Raw genomic sequence first — 18541 nt, 5'->3', positions numbered from 1 at the left:
CAGGTATACCACGACCATGGTCCCGACGTCACGAGGAGGAGGAGGCGGTAAACTTTATTGAAGAAGAGTTTTCAGGCGTGGGTTGGGGTGCTGTTTTCCTACCACATCACTGCGTACCACAGCCACAACTGCAAATTCGTTTTCCGCGCCTTTTGGTGATGATGATAGTGACAGACATCGGTAGAACCCTGGTGGATAGAGGTAGGTTTTAATAGCTACGCTGCTGGTGGCGTTTCGCGTTGCGTTGGGCAGCGGCACGAGCAGCAGCAGCGTTCGGGGTCGGGTTGATCAGGCCACGCGCGGCTGGTCGTGATCGGAGCTGTGTGGACTTGAACGTCACGTCACAGTCCTGCGACGCCGCGGCGCTCGAAATTAGCTGCATCCTCAACGGCTCCGCATGAAGCGTCAGCAGTATTCTACTCGGGACAGCTGATTTGACCTGGGACACCTGTGTGTAAAGTGAAACGTGCTCGCGGCGACCTGCAGGGGCGGCTTCGAATATCCGGCAGGGTGTGTTTTAAGGACTGTGATAACAAAAAATCCCGCCCTACTAGGAGGGGAGCGCCAGCAGGATGTCTCACCAAACCGGAATACAAGGTAAAGGAGCATGTTTTAGTGCCTGTGACCCGTCGGGTAGGGTCTTTAACTTGGTTTCATTGTTGGGTGGCCTGAAGTGGCATAACCACTGTCTGTGTGCGTCCGTTTTGATCGAAAGCCTGCGTGTCCTTGACCTCAGCAGCGACGAAATCAAAGCCAAGTACTAGAAATAAACTTAGGTGTGCTCTAACACGCTGGCGTCCACCTGAAATCGGTACTTTGCGACCGCCGAGTGCCCCGAATACCTGCGTGTTTGCATATTTATGCTTGTCGCGTACTGCTTGTCACCGTTTTTGAATGTCTTGCATATGTTATGCAAGCGCTTCATTTCCTTCGCGTGCGATCGTTAACCAGCTTCTCTTGTAGTTGACACCCCTCGTTTTTTTTTGTTCTCATTTGGATGTCCATGTCGTCTTGTTTTCATTTCCCCGACTGTAAACAGAGCCTTTAAGAGGCCTTTGTAGTGGTCGGAAGTGAAATGAAAACAAATCCTTTATTTTTTTTTTCAGCGAACGAGGAGCTGAGAAAGTTCTTCGGAAAGTGCCGCAGCGGTAGCGCCCGCGTTTTTAAGGTGTCAATTGTTGATGGCAAGTATTGTTCTTATCGTTTCCACTTAATTGCCGCGCCAGTGAGTTGCACAGCTGTGATTGCTGTGCTGGTTTTTAACGGCTGTAAACGTTCGTTGCGCCATTGTTTCAGAGCAACTAACGCTTGTTGACGAGAAGCCACCGAAGGACAACTGGGAACGAGGTAAGAGCACTGTTTTTCACGCCTGAGAAGAACGGGTTGTTAAGGTCCGGAGAAGAAAGGAGACCCGGGTTTAAGCATAACTCTTGGTTGTAATTAGTTACTAAACACAGTCGTCTTGATCTGACATAAGTGAAAAAGAAACATTTGATTCACAGCAAACAGTGTAATATGTTCTTGACAAGTAATTTGTGATATAAGGTTAGCATTTCAAGTGTAACATATTTCAATACTACACTTTCCCGAAATCCTTTCAGACTTTTCCTCCAATTTTCGTTCTCTAGGTTCTAATCCGTGTGGAAATCATATTTCGTGTGCTCAGCCTTTAGACTGTTCGGAGACCTTGTCTGATTCCTGTGTAAAGCGATGGTGCTCGGGTAGTTTTCACCACTTAAGATAACATTGTTTCTTTGACAGCGGTCTACAGGAGTGTTGCTGCAACGTTTTGGCTTGTGTTGAAGAGGATAAACTCGAAATTTTTGCTTGTGCATTTTCTTTTTCAAGGATGCATAAGATGTTATAATACATATATTCCCACGTGGCATTCTCCTACGGCCGCTGCTTAATGTATAATTTAATTTCTTTATGTTTTTGGTTTTCGGTTTTTGGTTTCATCAACTGAACACTGGCTGTGACGTGTACGAAGTGTTTGGGTTGTGTGAGGCATGAAAAAAAAAACTGCTGAAAAGCTGCTCATGCTTAGTTCTAATTCACTACAATGCTTAAGCCAACCTGCTTCAAGAACCAGAAGGACAACAAAAGAGACGAAACGAAAACAATAGCTGTGACGTGCAAAGCTGTGACGCAAAGTCTTGCGAGGCAGGAAAAAAACTTCAGTATAACCGCTGAGACATCGTTTGTTTTCGTTCTAGCTCTTGAACCAGACTGGAGTAAGCATTTTAGTGAATTCAAACTACTTACGGCAGTTATTTTGAAGTTTCTTTTTTTTCATGTCTTACATGACCGAAACACCTCTTACACGTCACAGCCATCGTTCAGTTGAGGAAACTGAAAACGAAACATCATCTAGAAGAAATTCAATAATAATTTATATAGCAATCATAGGGGAGTACTACGTTAAGATCCATGTATAATAACTTATAGAGCGTCATTGCAAAGAAAGGAACATGCAACCAAAATGTGGTGTCTATTCTGCTTCAAGTATGTAGGATTCTTCTGTGTGTTGTACAAGATATGGAAAGCATTGCGTTGGCTAGCATTTTTTTTTATCCCTGATGCAGACTACGACACTCTTGTACTTCCCCTGCTCGAGCGTGGCCAGCCCTGCTACCTTTTCTACCGGCTTGATTCGACGTGCCCCAATGGGTATGACTGGCTCTTCATCAGCTGGTCACCTGATGATTCCCCTGTAAGTAAGGGTTTTCTTATCTACCCTAAGTCCATGTATTTTGGCAGTTCTTTCTCAAAGGCCTCTGGTATTAAAGAATCGTTCTCAGTCAAACATACAGGTTCAACAGTGCTACCAGAGAAAAGCTATCAAGCAATAATTGATTCCAGTCAAAAGCTGTTGGCTGAGTTCGAGAATGTTAATGCTTTCTAAAATTTGTTCCTCATTCTTGCATTATGAACTTGCATTGCAGCTGAGTCAGCTTGCACTTTCTTGTTTGTGCCTTTGCTCTATGGTAGAAGTAGCATCTCTCCTGCAGCCCCTCCTGTCTCACTGAATTGTGTTAAAGGGGAACTACCACGAAACTTCAGTTGTGGTTCGTTTCTGTGCACTGATACACGAGACATTAGTTGGCAGAATTTGCACTTGGAATTTGGCTATGCACAGTAAATAATTTATACCTGAAATTCTGTCATTGTTTTGATTTCAATTTCATTGGCTAAATGATGTCTGTTATGTTAAACTAGAACTTAGATCATGCTTGGCACTAACTAAGCTGCAGTATTGTAGCTGCTTGTTCATTCATTACCGTTTTTTTTTTTTTCATAGCAGGCTGGCATAACTGTTGCAAAAAGTTAGAAGGACAAAGCAGTGATTTTATCACAGTGTTTTTTATGCCGCACGTGATGTGAAGTTAACGTTGATGTCATAGCCACCATTTGGTTTTGAGGCCTATTATAGTGTGAGTGCCTAGCAAACTGCATTGTCATTGTCATCGTTTGCCTCTAAAAAGCTGCTTAAGCACGCCAGTGACGTCAGGCATTCGGCTTATGGTTACACAATGGTTTTGGGAATAAAAGATTGTTTTCTGTTGGACCATCGTCATCGCTGGTTGCTATTCATTTCAAGACCAAAACAGCATGAAAGAAGAAATTTTATTATAAATTTGTTTAGCAGGTGTGGACAAATTTTGAGTGGTGATACATGTGTACTTGCATCTTATGCAGCATTCTGAAGGAAAAAAAAAAGGGGAAAACTGCCTCTTCCATAATCGAGGGTAGAAGTAGGAATAAATAGCTTTTTTTTTGTGCTATCTCGAGCGATCTGTTCTGGCTTATAACTCTCAAAGCAATCCCTTTTCACACGACCCTGCCTAGCTCTCCTGTCATCTGGCTCCATTTCTGGGCTTTAGCAGTTCTCACAGCGACCTCATTGAAATGCAGAATAACCCAGGAGCGCACATGCCCATGACTCGACACAGGCCTAAAAGCTTACTGAGACAAACTGAACCTCGTTTCAGTGTATTCGTGTCGGCAGTGCGCACAGCTGGAGACCAGCATCACCGCTGAGCACTGACAGGGCAGGCTAATTAGAGCTGGTTACTGGCTGTGCTGATGGATGGCGCCACGAGACCTGTTCTTAAGGGTTCTCGGCGCGCACATTAAGTAATGACGGCAGCTCACGTGGTACTGTTGACTTGCTCATAAAGTGCCACTAGGACTGCACATGCACCTCTCAAGTTGCAGAAACTTTCACTCCTTCATGCTTCGCACTGGCTTCGCTAGCTTTGTCCACCACGAGACTTCAGAATCGCTGTTGTTGATGCATGCCCAGGGCAGTGCACCAATACGGCACTGGGGGGCAGACGGAAGGTTTCACCAACGTTCGTTCAGGTTTGCTACATGTCCTCAACCCATTTTGGCACCAGGGCCACCTACGACATGCCGACAACAGGAGCTAAAAGTAATTCATTAAGACTCAACCAGAAATTTTGGGCTTGTAGTCCTTTAGGTGGCAGCACAGTGTGCGTTCCTGTTGAGGCTGCACTTGTGTCCACTCCTAGCAAGCAGTGTGGGAGGTTCATGATGGTGTTTTGCCTGTGTCATAGTAATGGGAATCCATTCTCTTTGAAAAGACTTCCTTAAATAAGACCTTTCCAGCATAGCGACTTGTGCACAAGGAATTAAGAGCAGCTTGGGCATTGTTGCTGCATCACATACGGCAAAGCAAGGGTATAGTTTTAAGATATTCTCAGCGATCAGTTGTTGATTCACATTAGCAGTGAAAATTGCATGTTCTATTTTGCCAGTGTTGCCCACATCAGGCTTCAGGCAGTCAGATCTGTCTGACCAAGCCTTCCTCATTAATCAGCGTGGTTGCACGGTGCATATCGAGGAGCACTTTCATGGTGTGACAGCATTCAGAACTCACCCAAGCCAAGAGCAGAGGGAGCACCTTAGAGGCACAGAAATGGCAGAGTCAGTGGACAGATTCTCATGGCTTTTGTATTAGTCAAGATTGTTGCCTTAAACCTGGCTGTATTCACACAGGTTCGCCAGAAGATGTTATATGCGTCAACAAAAGCAACGCTCAAGAAGGAGTTTGGCGGCGGCAACATCACGCACGAGCTGTTTGGCACATCGCGCGACGAAATGCGCCTTCAAGGAGTGCGACGGGTGCTGGCCTCGGAACACGAGACGTCACCTGCTCCGCTGACAGAAGCGGAAAAAGAGCTTCGTCACATCCGCCGCGGAGAGGCATCAGCGACAGGTGGCGTCGACTCGCGGCACCAAACCCTTCGCGGCCTCCAGTTCCCCATCTCTGATGATGCAGTTCGGGCATTGTTCGACCTCAAGAACGGCGATGTCTCCTATGTTCAGTTGGTGAGAGCTCTTCACAGCGGCCGGTGGTGTGATCATTGGTGAATTGAAATCGTATTTGTAGGTTAGTGTAAGTTGAGCGTTGCACTGATTTATTCGCTGCTCAGAAAGTGATATTTACTTTAAGCTACTGATATCAGCCAATCATTCCTTCATTGCACTTCTTAAAGGGCCCATGAAATGGTTTTGAAAGTGGCTATAAAATGCAGAGTAAAGGCCATTGAGTGTTCATGCTGCGTACAAGTACTGAAGAGCGAGCCATTAGCTTGCAAGCATCTTACAAAACTTTATACCCATGAAACAGAGGAATCCTGTTAATGGACACTATGGTGAGGTGGCCACAAACCATATCTTATTTTCATGCAGAAAGCTCGAGAAACATAAGAAAAAAAGCATTTCACAGTATTTTATGAAAAGCACGTTCCTATCCACCCCAACTTAGTCTTGGGAGAGAATACTGTAGTAGGCTTATCGCTAGTTGTCAGATTTTTAAAAGAAAGAAATGTCCTCAGCAAATTTAACATTTCAAGGACTAGTCTACCAGCACAACAAGTGAGATGTTTCCAACTCTCTTTTTGGCACATGATAGCCTCAGCTGCTTATGCACCATAAAACTGAATGCACCAACCAAGCAATAACTTTTAGAATTATCATCACCACGCCTTACGATGATGTCCGATGCTTGTCTCATGCGAATCTTCTCATTCGACTTGTCATTCGCCCACTAGACCTCAGTAGTGAGGGGCTGTTTTTGGCTGACCAGAAACCGCAATGATGTTCATAGATGAAGGAGGCGGGGGGCACAGTAGGAAACCGTTGTCTCCTCTTGCGCTGCATGCATGTGCAGAAATAAATTGTTGTTAAACTAGTTCCCCTCTACACAACAGGTGCACTGGAACTAAGTTTCCTTCCCCTTGTGTGTCCGTGGACGAAGTGTGGTCGTGGCCTGTAACATTTACGAGTGCCATTAGGCACAAATACTGGAGTTTGTCTCCCCGCAGCCGCTGAGTGATGCCTCCGGCACCTGCAGTGTTCAAGTGCGGTGAGAAGGCAACTGGTACCAAAAGTGAGCATGCGTCATCGGCTGATCCAGTGAAGTGCGCCAAGCAGGGTGGAATGTGTATAATTCAAGTGGAAAAGCATAAAAAAAATCATTAGCAAAGCCATAAAGCCAGCCCAGGTAAAGTGAAGTGTAAATGCATCAAATGTAAAGCATAAAACTTTTAGTGGGCTATAAAAGCCAGCCATAGTAAAATGAAATTAAGTGGTGCAGCTTCCTGGTGATAGAATGTGGCAAAGGGGAGAGATCGTCCTTAGGGTGGGTTCTGCCCTCGCAGGTCGTCTCATTTGGCATCTGAGCATCATTTTTATTTTTTTCTGGCTCACTCCGGTGTACCGAGTTGAGAGGGAAAAAAAGGCAGAGACTTTTTTAACCGCTGACATCTTTGGTGCTAGATTGAGAATCTTTTCGGGGGATAATGGGCAATTCAATATACCATGTTTACTCTTGTAATTTGAACACTTTTTTCTTTAAATTAGGGCTTCAAAAGGGGGGGAGGGGGCAAACCTAACATGTCCTAAAAAATCTCTACAATGGTCGTAACACGCAATATAGACTGTACATCGCAGCCTATATGTAACCCCCATCTCGCGCCCTTCCGCTGGCCAAAAAAAGAGTTGATTTCAACTTTAAGACCCATATCCCCTCCCACCCCGCCCCACGTTACTTAGTTCCCCTTGGGATGGCATGACGGCGCGTGCATAGCTCAAAGCAATAAGTGAGCATGGATGCAATCTCCAAGCCAGCAGTGGGGGACGAAGGAGGTAACAGGCGATAAAACTACAAGCTTGCATGCGGCCCAGCTGATTAGGGGCGAACCGAACAGCAAACAGTTCGGTAGTTTCGGATTCGGGCGTACGCCCAACTGTTCGTCCGGGAAAGCGACTGCCAGCACGAGGCAGCTGTGTAAACGTCGCACAATTCGTGCCGTTGCCACTCGCACCTTTCACAACCGCACACGGCGACGCGGACGCGCCGTTCTTTCCAAGCCTGTCTTGCGCGCATCCGCATACATGCTGGTGGGCTGGCGGCAGAGAGCACAAAATATGCGAGTGAACGTTCTTTTCTTTTTTAAAAAAAAATCTGGGTGGAGAGTTGTGGCTGCGCAAATTACACATGTAAATATGGTATATCAGTGTTTCGCTTTCTTACCCTCAGTTAAAACCGTTTCAGGGGCCCTTTAACCTGCAGAGAATACCACTAACCTTTGATGGCGCTTCTGCACTCATTTCCACATGCATGCATAAAGAAGCACTGACATAGCTTATATGTGACATTTGTGGCATGTGGTGTGAAGGTTTAAGTGCTGCTGGTGTTTCACCTTTCTAGACATTGAAGTCAGCCCCACTTTTCAGCGCAAACTTTATTTGCATGAGAACGCTCACTGAAGGAGACAGAATGGTAGTATAAAATACATAACAAGCACTTCTTTAAAAAGCATTGTGAACTTGAAATTTGACCAATGTTGAGCTGTATATAGTGGTTTAGGATTGCATTTTGGGGTACACCGCTTGTACCTGTTTTAATGATAGCATTAGAAGCGCCCGTGTTGGAAAAATCTGGCCATCTGGAGCCTTGGTTGGCAGGGGGCAGTGTGGAGAGAGAGAGAGAGAGATCCTCTCTGGGGGAGAGTGAAGGTGGAGAGGGGGTGTGACACTGCTGTGTGTCACGCTGATTGATTGCTGGATTGGATCTGGAGAGTAAAGGGAGTGTGTACAGCACATCGCATCGCAGGGTGATTGACGGACTATATCACACCACCCGCTCACACGGTCTAAACGTGTCAAGCGGCAGCAGCTGCTCCTTACAGGGGGAATGCTGATGCTAGCGCATAATCTGCCACATCAGTCGCATTGATCGGCTGTAATTTTTTTCACCACTGGATGTTGCTTCATTTAGTCTTAACAAAAATTTTCAGTTAAATGCTCGAGACCACCCTTTTTTTCACACCAATCTTGTAATATGTTTTGTTCAGTGGCTGGTACCTTTGGTCCTTTTTAGTGCAAAATGTACAGTTCAGCTTGTCATAAACAGAAACACATTAAATTGCAGCTTACAATTACTCCTCAGTTGCGAGAGTGAACAGCTCTTTATTGTATTTCCTAAGTAGTTTTCCCCGGATGAATGAGCCTTACAATGCCCTGTTCAAGGTTGAAAAAGAACTTTTAGGCACCACACTGTCCTGTATGGGAAATAAATGACAGCACTATGTGCACATGTGGTTCTCCACACTGTGTTCCATGAGAGTGTCTACTTTGAGGCCCACGTAAATGATCTGACCGCTAAGGCCACATTCTGGACAACGTACCCACTAGCCAGTCCATGTATCCCTTTTGTTATCCATGTGGGCGCCTGGATAACATTCTCATGAGGCGGCAGGTGAATGCAGGAGTTTTTGATTGTGATGTACAATGCTGATGTCGATGCCTTTCACCTGGGAGAAAGTCTCGTTTATAGGTGTCACTATAAAAGGTAAGGTAAACTTTGGTTCTGGAGTGCCAGCTTCCAGTTTCCTTTTATATTGGACTGTGATGCACATGGTATTCTTGGAATACGGGGCGTATTTTGTGTTTGTTGCTCAAAGTAGTAAACGAGAAAATGTCCGAGCTTGTAACCCCCCATGGCCCCCTTTCCTCCGCCTTCCCTCGTGTCCTTGAGTGTTAGACCTTAGTGGTAATAACCTTTACTAACCAGCGTACACTTCGCTTGGAACATTATGGCGTGAGTTGTCACTGTGCCATATCACTATTACTACTACTAGTACTATACTCCTGTACGCTCGCCTGTACTCCTGTTCAACACTGTTTTTGCATTTGCAGAGTATCGACCCAGCCAAGGAGGAGATCAACCTGGAGGTGCGCGACAATGTCACAGTGGAGGGGTTGCCATCTCGTGTTCCCCGCGACCACCCCCGCTACCACCTCTTTCTTTTCCCCCACAAGCATCAGGGCGAAAAGTTCAAGAGCATCGGTGAGCAGTTTTCACCTGCTTTCAAAAGTTGCGTTGCTAAGGGATGTTCGTCAAAAGTAGAGACTGTGTGGAACCCTCGAATGACACATGCAATTCTGCATCTCAGCCCTGACACACACACACACACACACATCTTTCGTAATGAATTCCGGCATCCCACATACCATGCTGACATAAACGGCTGCTGCCGTTGGCGGATGTGCAAGGCACGGTAACAGTTTCCAGTGTAAAATTGGCCCCTCTCTCTTTGCGCACGTTGCATGAAATTCTCTACATGCTCTCTGCATGCCTTTAACTTCCCCAGTAGTGTAATGTTGCACACATGACAGGAGTCAGCCGTGGAATGTGACAAAAGCTTTAGCCTCCAAGTGACCCGAGATCATTACTGAGAGTAAGGAAACTGCTGTGTTTGACTGTTCATACAGTCGAACCCGGATATATCGAACCTACCTACATATTTCGAATTGTTGGCTATATCAAACACAAAGATTATCCCCTTGAATATACTGTGTAAAAGCATAGGACAGTTGCGTAGTATATCGAACTCCAGTTTCGCCGGCCGTTCGATATTTCGAACGCCGCGTCGAGTCCCTGGAAGGTGCACTTTCCCTAAAGACGCTCGCATTTCCGGTCACACAACGCGCGGTACGGAGGTGAGCGGTGACATTCGCAAGCCATGCCTCCTCGGGAAAGGCAGAAAATCCGCCCTAAGTGATGACGAGGACAACTGTGTTCCAGAAGAGATGCACCCATGCACAGCTGCTGAACTGGCATCAGCGTTCAGCCTCATTCAGCGTTGTTGCGGCACAACGGAAGGTACCAGGATGTCGCACCTGGACAGTCTCGAGAAGATCGAGACCAGTGTTTTCAACTTCACTACTCACAGCAAAAAGCAGTCCAAAATTTGCAGTTTTTTTTCCATGACAAAGTTCTGTCACGTTACATGCCCGGACTTTGTGATTCATGACTCTTGCTATTGACAAGCCTCAATTTGTCTTGATCACGAGTGCGGTGTAAGCCTCTATCTGTATATTGAATTTTCGCTATAACAAACTATTTTCCGATTCCCTTAGAATTCAATATATTCGCGTTGGACTGTATTAACACATCATGCGAGTGAAGACTTTGTTTTGTGTCTAGGTGCACTGCTCTCTTCAACTGGCCACAGTATCAGCTAACAATTTTACTTAGTGACAAGGTGTAAAAATTTCGACTGTTAAATGTAGGTGTTCAGCTTCTGTACCTTACTTCAGTTTTAAGAGCGTTAGCTCTTACTCATCACGTTTGTCGATTTCTTGGGGTCTGCTACCACCTCCCTTCGGCGTGAAATTTTCTGTCCCGAGGAATTCAAGATGGCGGCCCCGATAGTAAATCGATATAGCAACCCAATTGGTGATTGACTGGTGTTGTCATTAGTATATCGAATTGGTTGATTGATTGGTGACGTCACTTATAAATCCAAGATGTCAGATTCGTATTTCCATTGGTGTACCTCACTTTAATCTGGTTCGTATCAATTCTAATAAACCAAACACCTAAAGCTCGTTACTTCGTCTTCCAGACGGTGGCGGCTTCTTTCTTTTTCGGCTTGATAAATGATTATGTCACAGGAACCTCAACCCACGCACTTCTGTAAAAGATGTTAAGAGAGTAGCTTCAGTAGCGTGCGGTACGCTTGTACCATTCAAACTGTGCCCTTTATACAACCATAGCATTTTTTGTAATCTCTGTCTCGGCATAAGGGACATGTTGTGCTTTCCTCTGTGGGCTTTCGGCCTGTGTTGAAAGTAGAGAATCGCTCTCACTGCTTGACGCTCACTCCACCTCTGTGCCTGCGCGTGCAGTGTTCGTCTATTCCATAGCAGGCAGTGAGTGCCCCGTCAAGGAGCGCATGCTCTACTCCAGCTGCAAGCTCCCGCTTGTGGAGACCATCGAGACGCACGTTGAGGTGCCCATCACCAAGAAGGTGAGTCAGAGTGCTCGCTGCCATTGCCCTGGGGCAGGAGAACAGTTCATGTATGGCGACTAGCTCAGTTCGTGGCCCCACCTTGACATTTTTTGTGTAGCATGAAAGTTGCTGTTTCTCTCGTGTACATGATTACAGTGAAACCTCGTTATAGCGAACAAGTAAGAAATCGTAAAATAGCTTGCTATAGCCAAAATTCGTAATAAAATTTCGTCAAACGCGCCCAACACCGGCGCAATTTAGTCATAGAAGGGAATTCTGGCGATCCTTACTAGAGAAACGGAGAGGCGTTTTGCCAGGTTTTGAAGGCGTTTCGAAGGCACTCGCAGCTATTCTGAAGGCTACAAAAAAACAAACGAGCGCCAGTTAGGTTGACTTCCCCATGCAGCACCACAAGCGCAGGCCGAGCGTCGGTTACAGTGGCTTCTCCGCATCACAGTCGTGTCGCGTGGAAAGCGGTACGTCAGAGAGAAAGCTGGCGCCGTTTTCACTACCTCCGTGACAGCAGACGCGAGTGCAAGATGGTTACTGCAAGCCTACAACCGTCCCCGTCGCTGCTTCCAGGGTGCTGTTGACAGGTACAAGAGGCGTGAACGCATGCTGACTGCCGGACTACAACCCTACATGCCGCTGTTTGCGAATGCAGAATTAAGCAATAAGCGTGAAACTTAGCGTGAACACTTGCCACACTACCGCCAGTCACTTGTGTAGTGTAGTGCTGCGAAGCCTGTCACCTGCCATCTGAATGGGTACCACGTGGCGCTGAGGAATTCTATCTATCCGTTTCGAGGAAAGCCGCATTCGATATATGAAGTAAAAAAATTTCATGTGTTTGTTAATAACGTTTAGCAGTAGTTCAATATATCAAATAATTCGTGATATCTGTCTTTGTTATATCGAGGTTTGACTGTACATACGAGGGTTGATCCAGAAATAAGGTTCCCAAAGAGCTCCAGCCACACTGGAAGGTGCGAGGTGAAATCTGGCAACACTGCTGCGTGCAGCTGTGCCCCCACTCTCGATTCCCCCCAGCCGTGCTTAGCTGCGCCACTCATTCTTGGCTCAGCAGCCGTCCGATATGGAGGTTCCCATCGTTGATCCCGCCAAGTGCGAGATTCGTTCCGTAATTCGTTTTTTGCACGCCAAAGGGCTCCACCCGTGGATGTTCATAGTCAGTTGACAGAGGTGTATGGTGACAAGTGTATGTCCGTTCAACATGTCCGAAAGTTGTGCAGGGAGTTTAGTGCCTGTCGGAAGGCAGTCCACAGTGAAGAATGGAGTGAAAGACAGACTGTCAGTTTCGAAGGCGGTTATCGAGATGGTCCAATGCGAAGCGCTTCAAAACAGGGGGATCACTGTCCGTGAACTTGTTGCTCAGATTCTTGGGAATTCTTACGGTACAGTGGAAGGAGCTTTGACGGAAAAATTGGAGTATCACAAGTGTTGTGCTCGATGGGTACTGCGGCCATTGACATCAGACCACAAGGAGAAACGCCTCGACTGTGCTCGTCAGTTTCTTCAAAAGTGCCAAGAAGGTAAAGGATTGTTGGACTCCGTTGTTACGGCAGACGAAATGTGGGTGTTTCTGTTCACTCCCAAAACTAAACAAAAATCCAAACAGTGGCATCACCCAGGATTCACCAGTCACAAAGAAGTTCAAACAAACACCTTCTGGTGGCAAAGTCAAGGCCAGTATTTTTTTTTTTTATCGTAAGGGGATACTGCTGATCGATTTCATGGAAAGTGGGACAACAGTCAACTCAGACAGTTGTTGTATAACACTAAGAAAACTCAGGCGAGCTATCCAGAACCGCTGGCGAGGACGACTGGCTGCCGGTGTAACGCTGCTTCACGAACGCCCGACCTCAAGTCTCCTGTCAAACCCAGGAACTTTTGACAAACTTTGGGTGGACTGTCATGCCCCACCCACTGTAAAGTCCAGACCTCGCACCTAGTGATTGTCACTTGTTCCCCAAGGAACATTTGAGTGGCCAGCGCTTCCGGAGCAACGATGCAGTCAAAGAAGATGTGAAACGCTTCAACGGGTTGGCGGTGGAGTTCTACGACATTGGGATACAGAAATTGGAGCACAGTCTACAAAAATGCATAGAAAAATATGGCGATTATGTAGAAAAATAGAGCAAAGTTTCATCTTTTTAGTGATGTAAAGTCTATGAGAATAAACAATGCTGTCTATTTCTAAAATTGATGAGAACCCTATTTCTGGGTCAACCCTCATATATGTGTCAGTAGCGTAAATTCTCTCTTCCTAAGCCACTGGCTAGTTGCACTCAGATTTCACACAGAGGTGGCCCTTTTTGTGATGAGGCAGATATAATCCTGCGCTTGATTATGTACTGTATATTTTGAATGCTCTCAATTGCCTCAAGCAGTTACACAGGGTAGAGACAGGATCAAACTTAGGTATCCAAAGCAAGTTCCAGGTTTTCAACACCATGTACAGCTTTCAAGCAGGCAGGAAGGTCGTTTTAAGTCGTTTGATGTTCTTGGGTACAAAGAGGTTGGCACAAGAAATGGCTTTGGGTGGTGGCAGCCAGTCACAAAGAGGGTCAGCAGTCCAAGTTGACATATGATGGCTGAAGGAGCAGCTCTCCTTCAGGGCACTTGGAAATATTTTACAAAAGAGGCATGAGACAACTTGCACCACACGGTGAGGACTGCTGGGCGGAGGGTTAGCTGCATTGACGAGGCACTGAAATTCATCGCCGGCCTATTTTTCGGGCTAGTCAGGACCCCAAAATTGGTCCGAATAATCGAACAGTGTGAAAAATCTCTGAACAGAGAAAAAAAAAAAATTGCTCTTCTTCGAGAAATTAGCAGCAAATCCAAATATTTACGTATATATGTTCTAACGAAATCAATTTCATCCATTTTTAATGACCTGTAATATTTTGTATTCATCCTTTGTAATTGTTCACCTGCCTTTTTACCGAATGTCAATTATATTTTGCGTCCGGACTCAAGAACTAGCCACTTGATATTGGGTCCAGCAGTGCTCTACATATTCTTTGTACTGAATACGATGTTAATAAATATCTTCCTCTTAGGCCGATTTTGAGAGATCGCGAATTTCACCATCTCCCGCATTCCGTTTGCAAGTGATATTAAATCATATTTGAGCCAGAATAATGCTATCCCCCCCCCTACTGTCTCCCAGTCGGTCCTGCACCATGGACATCGTCGTCTATGCGTGTCAGACGCTGCTGCTATTGGTCATAAGTACATACACATACCTATGAGATGCCTGGCGGTTGAAAGTCTGAATTACTGGGGTCCGAAAAATCCGTATGCTACTGTATCAGCTTATTTGCACAAAATGAAGCGGGCAGTGCAGTTTTAGTTAGTTAATGTTACCTGTGTAAGATGCGTAACTGTACGGGCATGTTCAATTTTCTTTCCCTCTTCTGTGCCAGGTTGAAATTGACGACCCGAGTGAGCTGAACGAGGCCTTCCTGATCGACCAGCTGCACCCAAAGCAGAACATCTGCAAGCAGAAATTTGCCAAGCCAAAGGGTCCGGCCAACCGTGGGGCCCGGCGGCTCATTCGCACCGCCGAGCCGGAGAATTGACGCTGGCGCCACCCGTATTTATGGACTTCTGTGTATTGTCTCTTACATGGCAAGGCTGCGAGGTGTGGCGGCTGTTTAGCGTCAGCCTGTTGAAGAAGTGCTGGTCAGACAGAAAGCAGCCAGACCTCTCCCTAGTGCAAAAACATGGGTGGGCTCTGGCTCTCAAGATTATTATGCCCGCAGCTCATAATGTGCTGCTTCAGCGTGCCCACTTTAAGTGGTGTTCGTCTATGCAACACTGCATCTAGACGCAAAGGGATGGTCGTCACATGTCTTGCTCTGGTCTCTGCAGTTAGCTCGCTTGTTGTCCCACTCCCATGCGTGGTTGCAGTGGTGTTTGTATATGGTGTGTACATCTTCAACTATTACTGTATTGGTTTGAAAAAGAATGGCTGAAAAGAAAAAAAAAAACCCGGTCCCGAAGGTCTAACAACTTATCTCGAAGTGTTTGCTTTGATTGAGCGATGGAGTTTTTTTATTTCTTAAAACTGCAACTTTCTTTGCATACGAAGTCTTTATGGTTATTGCCTGCACACAGTGCCATTGCTGATGCAACAGAGTTGACAGCCAGACTGGCTTTTACTGTCTACACGAAGCTTCACAGTCTCCATCAAAAGTGTGCAGGCTGTCTTGTGCTTAATTGAAGACGTTGCCATGGTGTGACAGGGATGTAGAGACTGAGAGAGGTCCCTTGCCAACTCTAAAAACTCACAATTGCTGAGGGCAGCACAGGACGATTCCCTACAAGTGCCGGTGACTTAGCGTGCACACTAAGTGGCATGCATGCTTTTTGATGAAACTGTATGTCTCTGCTGACCTGTGCAGTGTCATGCTTGGGCACTATGGGCTTCTAGAGAACCCCTGCCCTTTTGCGTGCATCCAGCCACAATTGCCCCTCCACCAGTGTGTCTTGCTGTTGGAGCTCAAAGGCCTGTAATACAAACAGCCCTGTGATAAGGAACACGTGACATCACGCATGTATGTATACGTGTGCCAGAAGGTGACAGTGTATAGCTAACAGTGCATTTGTACTTTGACAGCGTGACAGTTCTACCGGTGTGCTGCAGCAATGTCAAGAATAGGTACCATGGGACAAGTAGTTGAGGCAGCCCTGAAACGAATAAATAAAATGCCTCTGCCAGTGTCACTGTGTATAACTGGCTTATAGGGAGTGGAAACATAGTCGAGGGTGGAAGAAAATAGGGCGGAGTGACAAGGGTGAACAATCTGCCAACCTATGCTGGCCACGAATGGCACGGGATTGGGTTGATTTGAGAATGCTGGCTAAGTCCCTTTTTCTGCAGTTGACTAGACTTTTGTTTGTGGTTGTGATGGCAATAGAATGTGCACTGCACCTATCTCGCCAAGAAAGTCGTCCTAAATGTGTGCTGCAGGACTATGGCATGCATCCAATGCATGGTGCAAACGCTAGCCCCGCTTGGCAAACATCTCGCGAGATTATTTGCGGTAAAAATGAGCTAGCTGGTACCAATTTCAACTACGGTTCAGTATTTAGCAAACCAATTCAGCACATTCATATGTCAGTGCTAGTGTAAATAACTTGAAAACTGAGGCTAGCTGCGGTAATTACTGCCATTTGCAACTACTAGATACTAGTCGGACTTCTAGACAGACACAACAGTCTATAGATGGCAAAAGCAGAGAGTAGGCAGTGAGGGTGATGGACAAGAGCAGTACACACACTATTTTTTCTCTTTCTAAATTGGTCAATGCAAGCAAGGTTCGTGCGGTGGTCATATGTAGCAAGTGGATGTGGTGGCACTTTTGTTGTATGTTCAACTTCAGAGTAACTGTATGTTAGTTCCCACAATGAGATCTCAAATTTATACTTCATATGGGTAGTGTCAACATGAAAATAACTGCTTTCATGCCGACTGAACAAAGGTAAATTTTTCCTGGAGTGACAACCGCTACTCTGACACAAGAGTTGAACGGTAGAGCCACCAATGGGCCAGCTATTGCCATGGATTTCGTTTGGCCTTCTTGCAAATGCAAACTGCAGCAGACCGTTTCATTCGAATATGTTAGCCCTAAAGTCTTCACCTCAGTACAGATTGACACACTCTGTACTCGTGTCGTTAGATTACAGTTCCTTGACCCAGATAGTTCCACTGCTTTGTAGAACCTGTAGCACTAGTGTTTTTCCGGTGACGATGTCTGTTTGGAAGTTGAGAGTAAGTGCTGCTGTAACTGGAACAGTGCCTTCCTATGCTTGCACAACTCACTGCCACCACAGCACAGTTAGAAACGAGAAGAGCTGAGGGTCGAAGGCCGCTTGTTTCAGAGTGTGGCTAAAGCCATAAGGAGACTGTGCGTATGGAATGTCGAGGTGCTCGCCAAGTATTTGATCATTGCTTTCTTGTTAGTGCGAATACCAGCTCTGTCATGGCTCACAAATGTTGTTTCATTGTGTTCGTGGACTTGCACCTCCATTGATTCGACAAAAAATGAACATGCTCAGGCACAACGCTGAGCATGCCATCGATTTCTCAAGCTGATACACGTTTGTATCATACTTTTTGTTAAACTGTGGTGCTACTTAATCATTTGTGAAAAATTTCATTTGGTACTGACAAAACTTATTTCTCAACAGCTGATGCGGTTACTCAACCACATAAGCCTATTCTCATTTCCTAGTGGTTGTCTTCCTGTGGCTCAGAAGCACAGTTTCAAAAGCAAGTTCACAAACTGGCTGTAGGCTGTTTTAGTATCTGTCACCGGGTGCAGTGGCTTCGAAAAATGTTGAGCTGTTGCTAAAAAAATTTTCTCACTGCTTCATTTGGCTTTCCTCGCATAACTTATACATGAAGATTAAGCAAGTCTTAAAGGAACTTAATTTGCAGTGCGACTGTAACATGCAACCAAAGGCCAGTGATGACAGTTGCCTGAAGAGTCGCAATTAAGCCTGCGCCATCTAGTGGTAAAAACTAGAGTGGTGTACTTCTAAGTGGTTTAGTTGTATTCAGTGTAAACTAGTAGTGTGCTTCACATTTCAGGATTGAAGCCCGAGAACTAGTGATCTTGTGACAGGTCGCAAAACAAGTAGAGGTACAACCTCTATTCAGTGCCTTGCATTATTAGTGGTGGGTACACGCAATGCACGCTGCAATCATTTTTTTTTCCCTTTAAGTTTGAGTCATGGTGCACAAGACACAAGGGACATGTGAAAGGCAGGTAGAACGTTGTCTCGTGAACACCATTCCAGCACAGCAAAACTGCTTCGGAATCACTCACTACTACTTCAAGAGGGATAAGAAACTTATGTATGAGACATTTTATTTTTTACCAATCAGGGTTTCGGTACCATGTTCAATTGGGGTTCCCAGAAGATCAAGAAACCAGTAGACGTGTTGGTTTTTACACACTTGGTGGCACTGTCCAAAGAGCCGGTTCTTGTATTGCAAACGAGGTACCCAGGAACATGAATGTGGTTTTAATAAAAGGATCTATACAGGGTTTAATGGGCAAGTCACTCTATTGAACAATTTTTTTGCCTTGCGTCACGACTGTGGCACTGCTGCTTTTGCTTCTTTTTCCTTTCTCCACATTTCCTTCTTCTCGCTGCAAAGTTAAGAAAAATAT

At 45.7% G+C, this 18541-nt stretch overlaps 2 protein-coding genes across 2 annotated transcripts in view; one reads left to right on the top strand and one right to left on the bottom strand.

Moving 5' to 3' along the window:
- Window positions 1-211: 211 nt before the first annotated feature.
- Window positions 212-18415, top strand: twf (twinfilin actin binding protein). Its single transcript, XM_077640064.1, has 8 exons — window positions 212-597; window positions 1107-1184; window positions 1297-1347; window positions 2586-2713; window positions 5023-5355; window positions 9232-9382; window positions 11227-11348; window positions 14783-18415. Exons 1-8 carry the CDS (start codon window positions 573-575, stop codon window positions 14936-14938), a joined length of 1044 nt encoding a protein of 347 aa, XP_077496190.1. The 5' UTR covers window positions 212-572; the 3' UTR covers window positions 14939-18415.
- Window positions 18096-18541, bottom strand: part of 140up (RPII140-upstream gene protein) — a 16336-nt gene continuing 15890 nt past the window's right edge. The window contains exon 7 of the mRNA XM_077640065.1: window positions 18096-18520. Coding sequence (XP_077496191.1) covers window positions 18460-18520 — 61 coding nt within the window. The 3' untranslated portion in view covers window positions 18096-18459. The remainder of the gene's footprint in view (window positions 18521-18541) is intronic.

The sequence above is a fragment of the Amblyomma americanum genome, chromosome 10 (genome assembly GCF_052857255.1).
Source record: "Amblyomma americanum isolate KBUSLIRL-KWMA chromosome 10, ASM5285725v1, whole genome shotgun sequence".
Lineage (NCBI taxonomy): Eukaryota > Metazoa > Arthropoda > Arachnida > Ixodida > Ixodidae > Amblyomma > Amblyomma americanum.
This window is presented reverse-complemented; position numbering and strand designations above follow the sequence as displayed.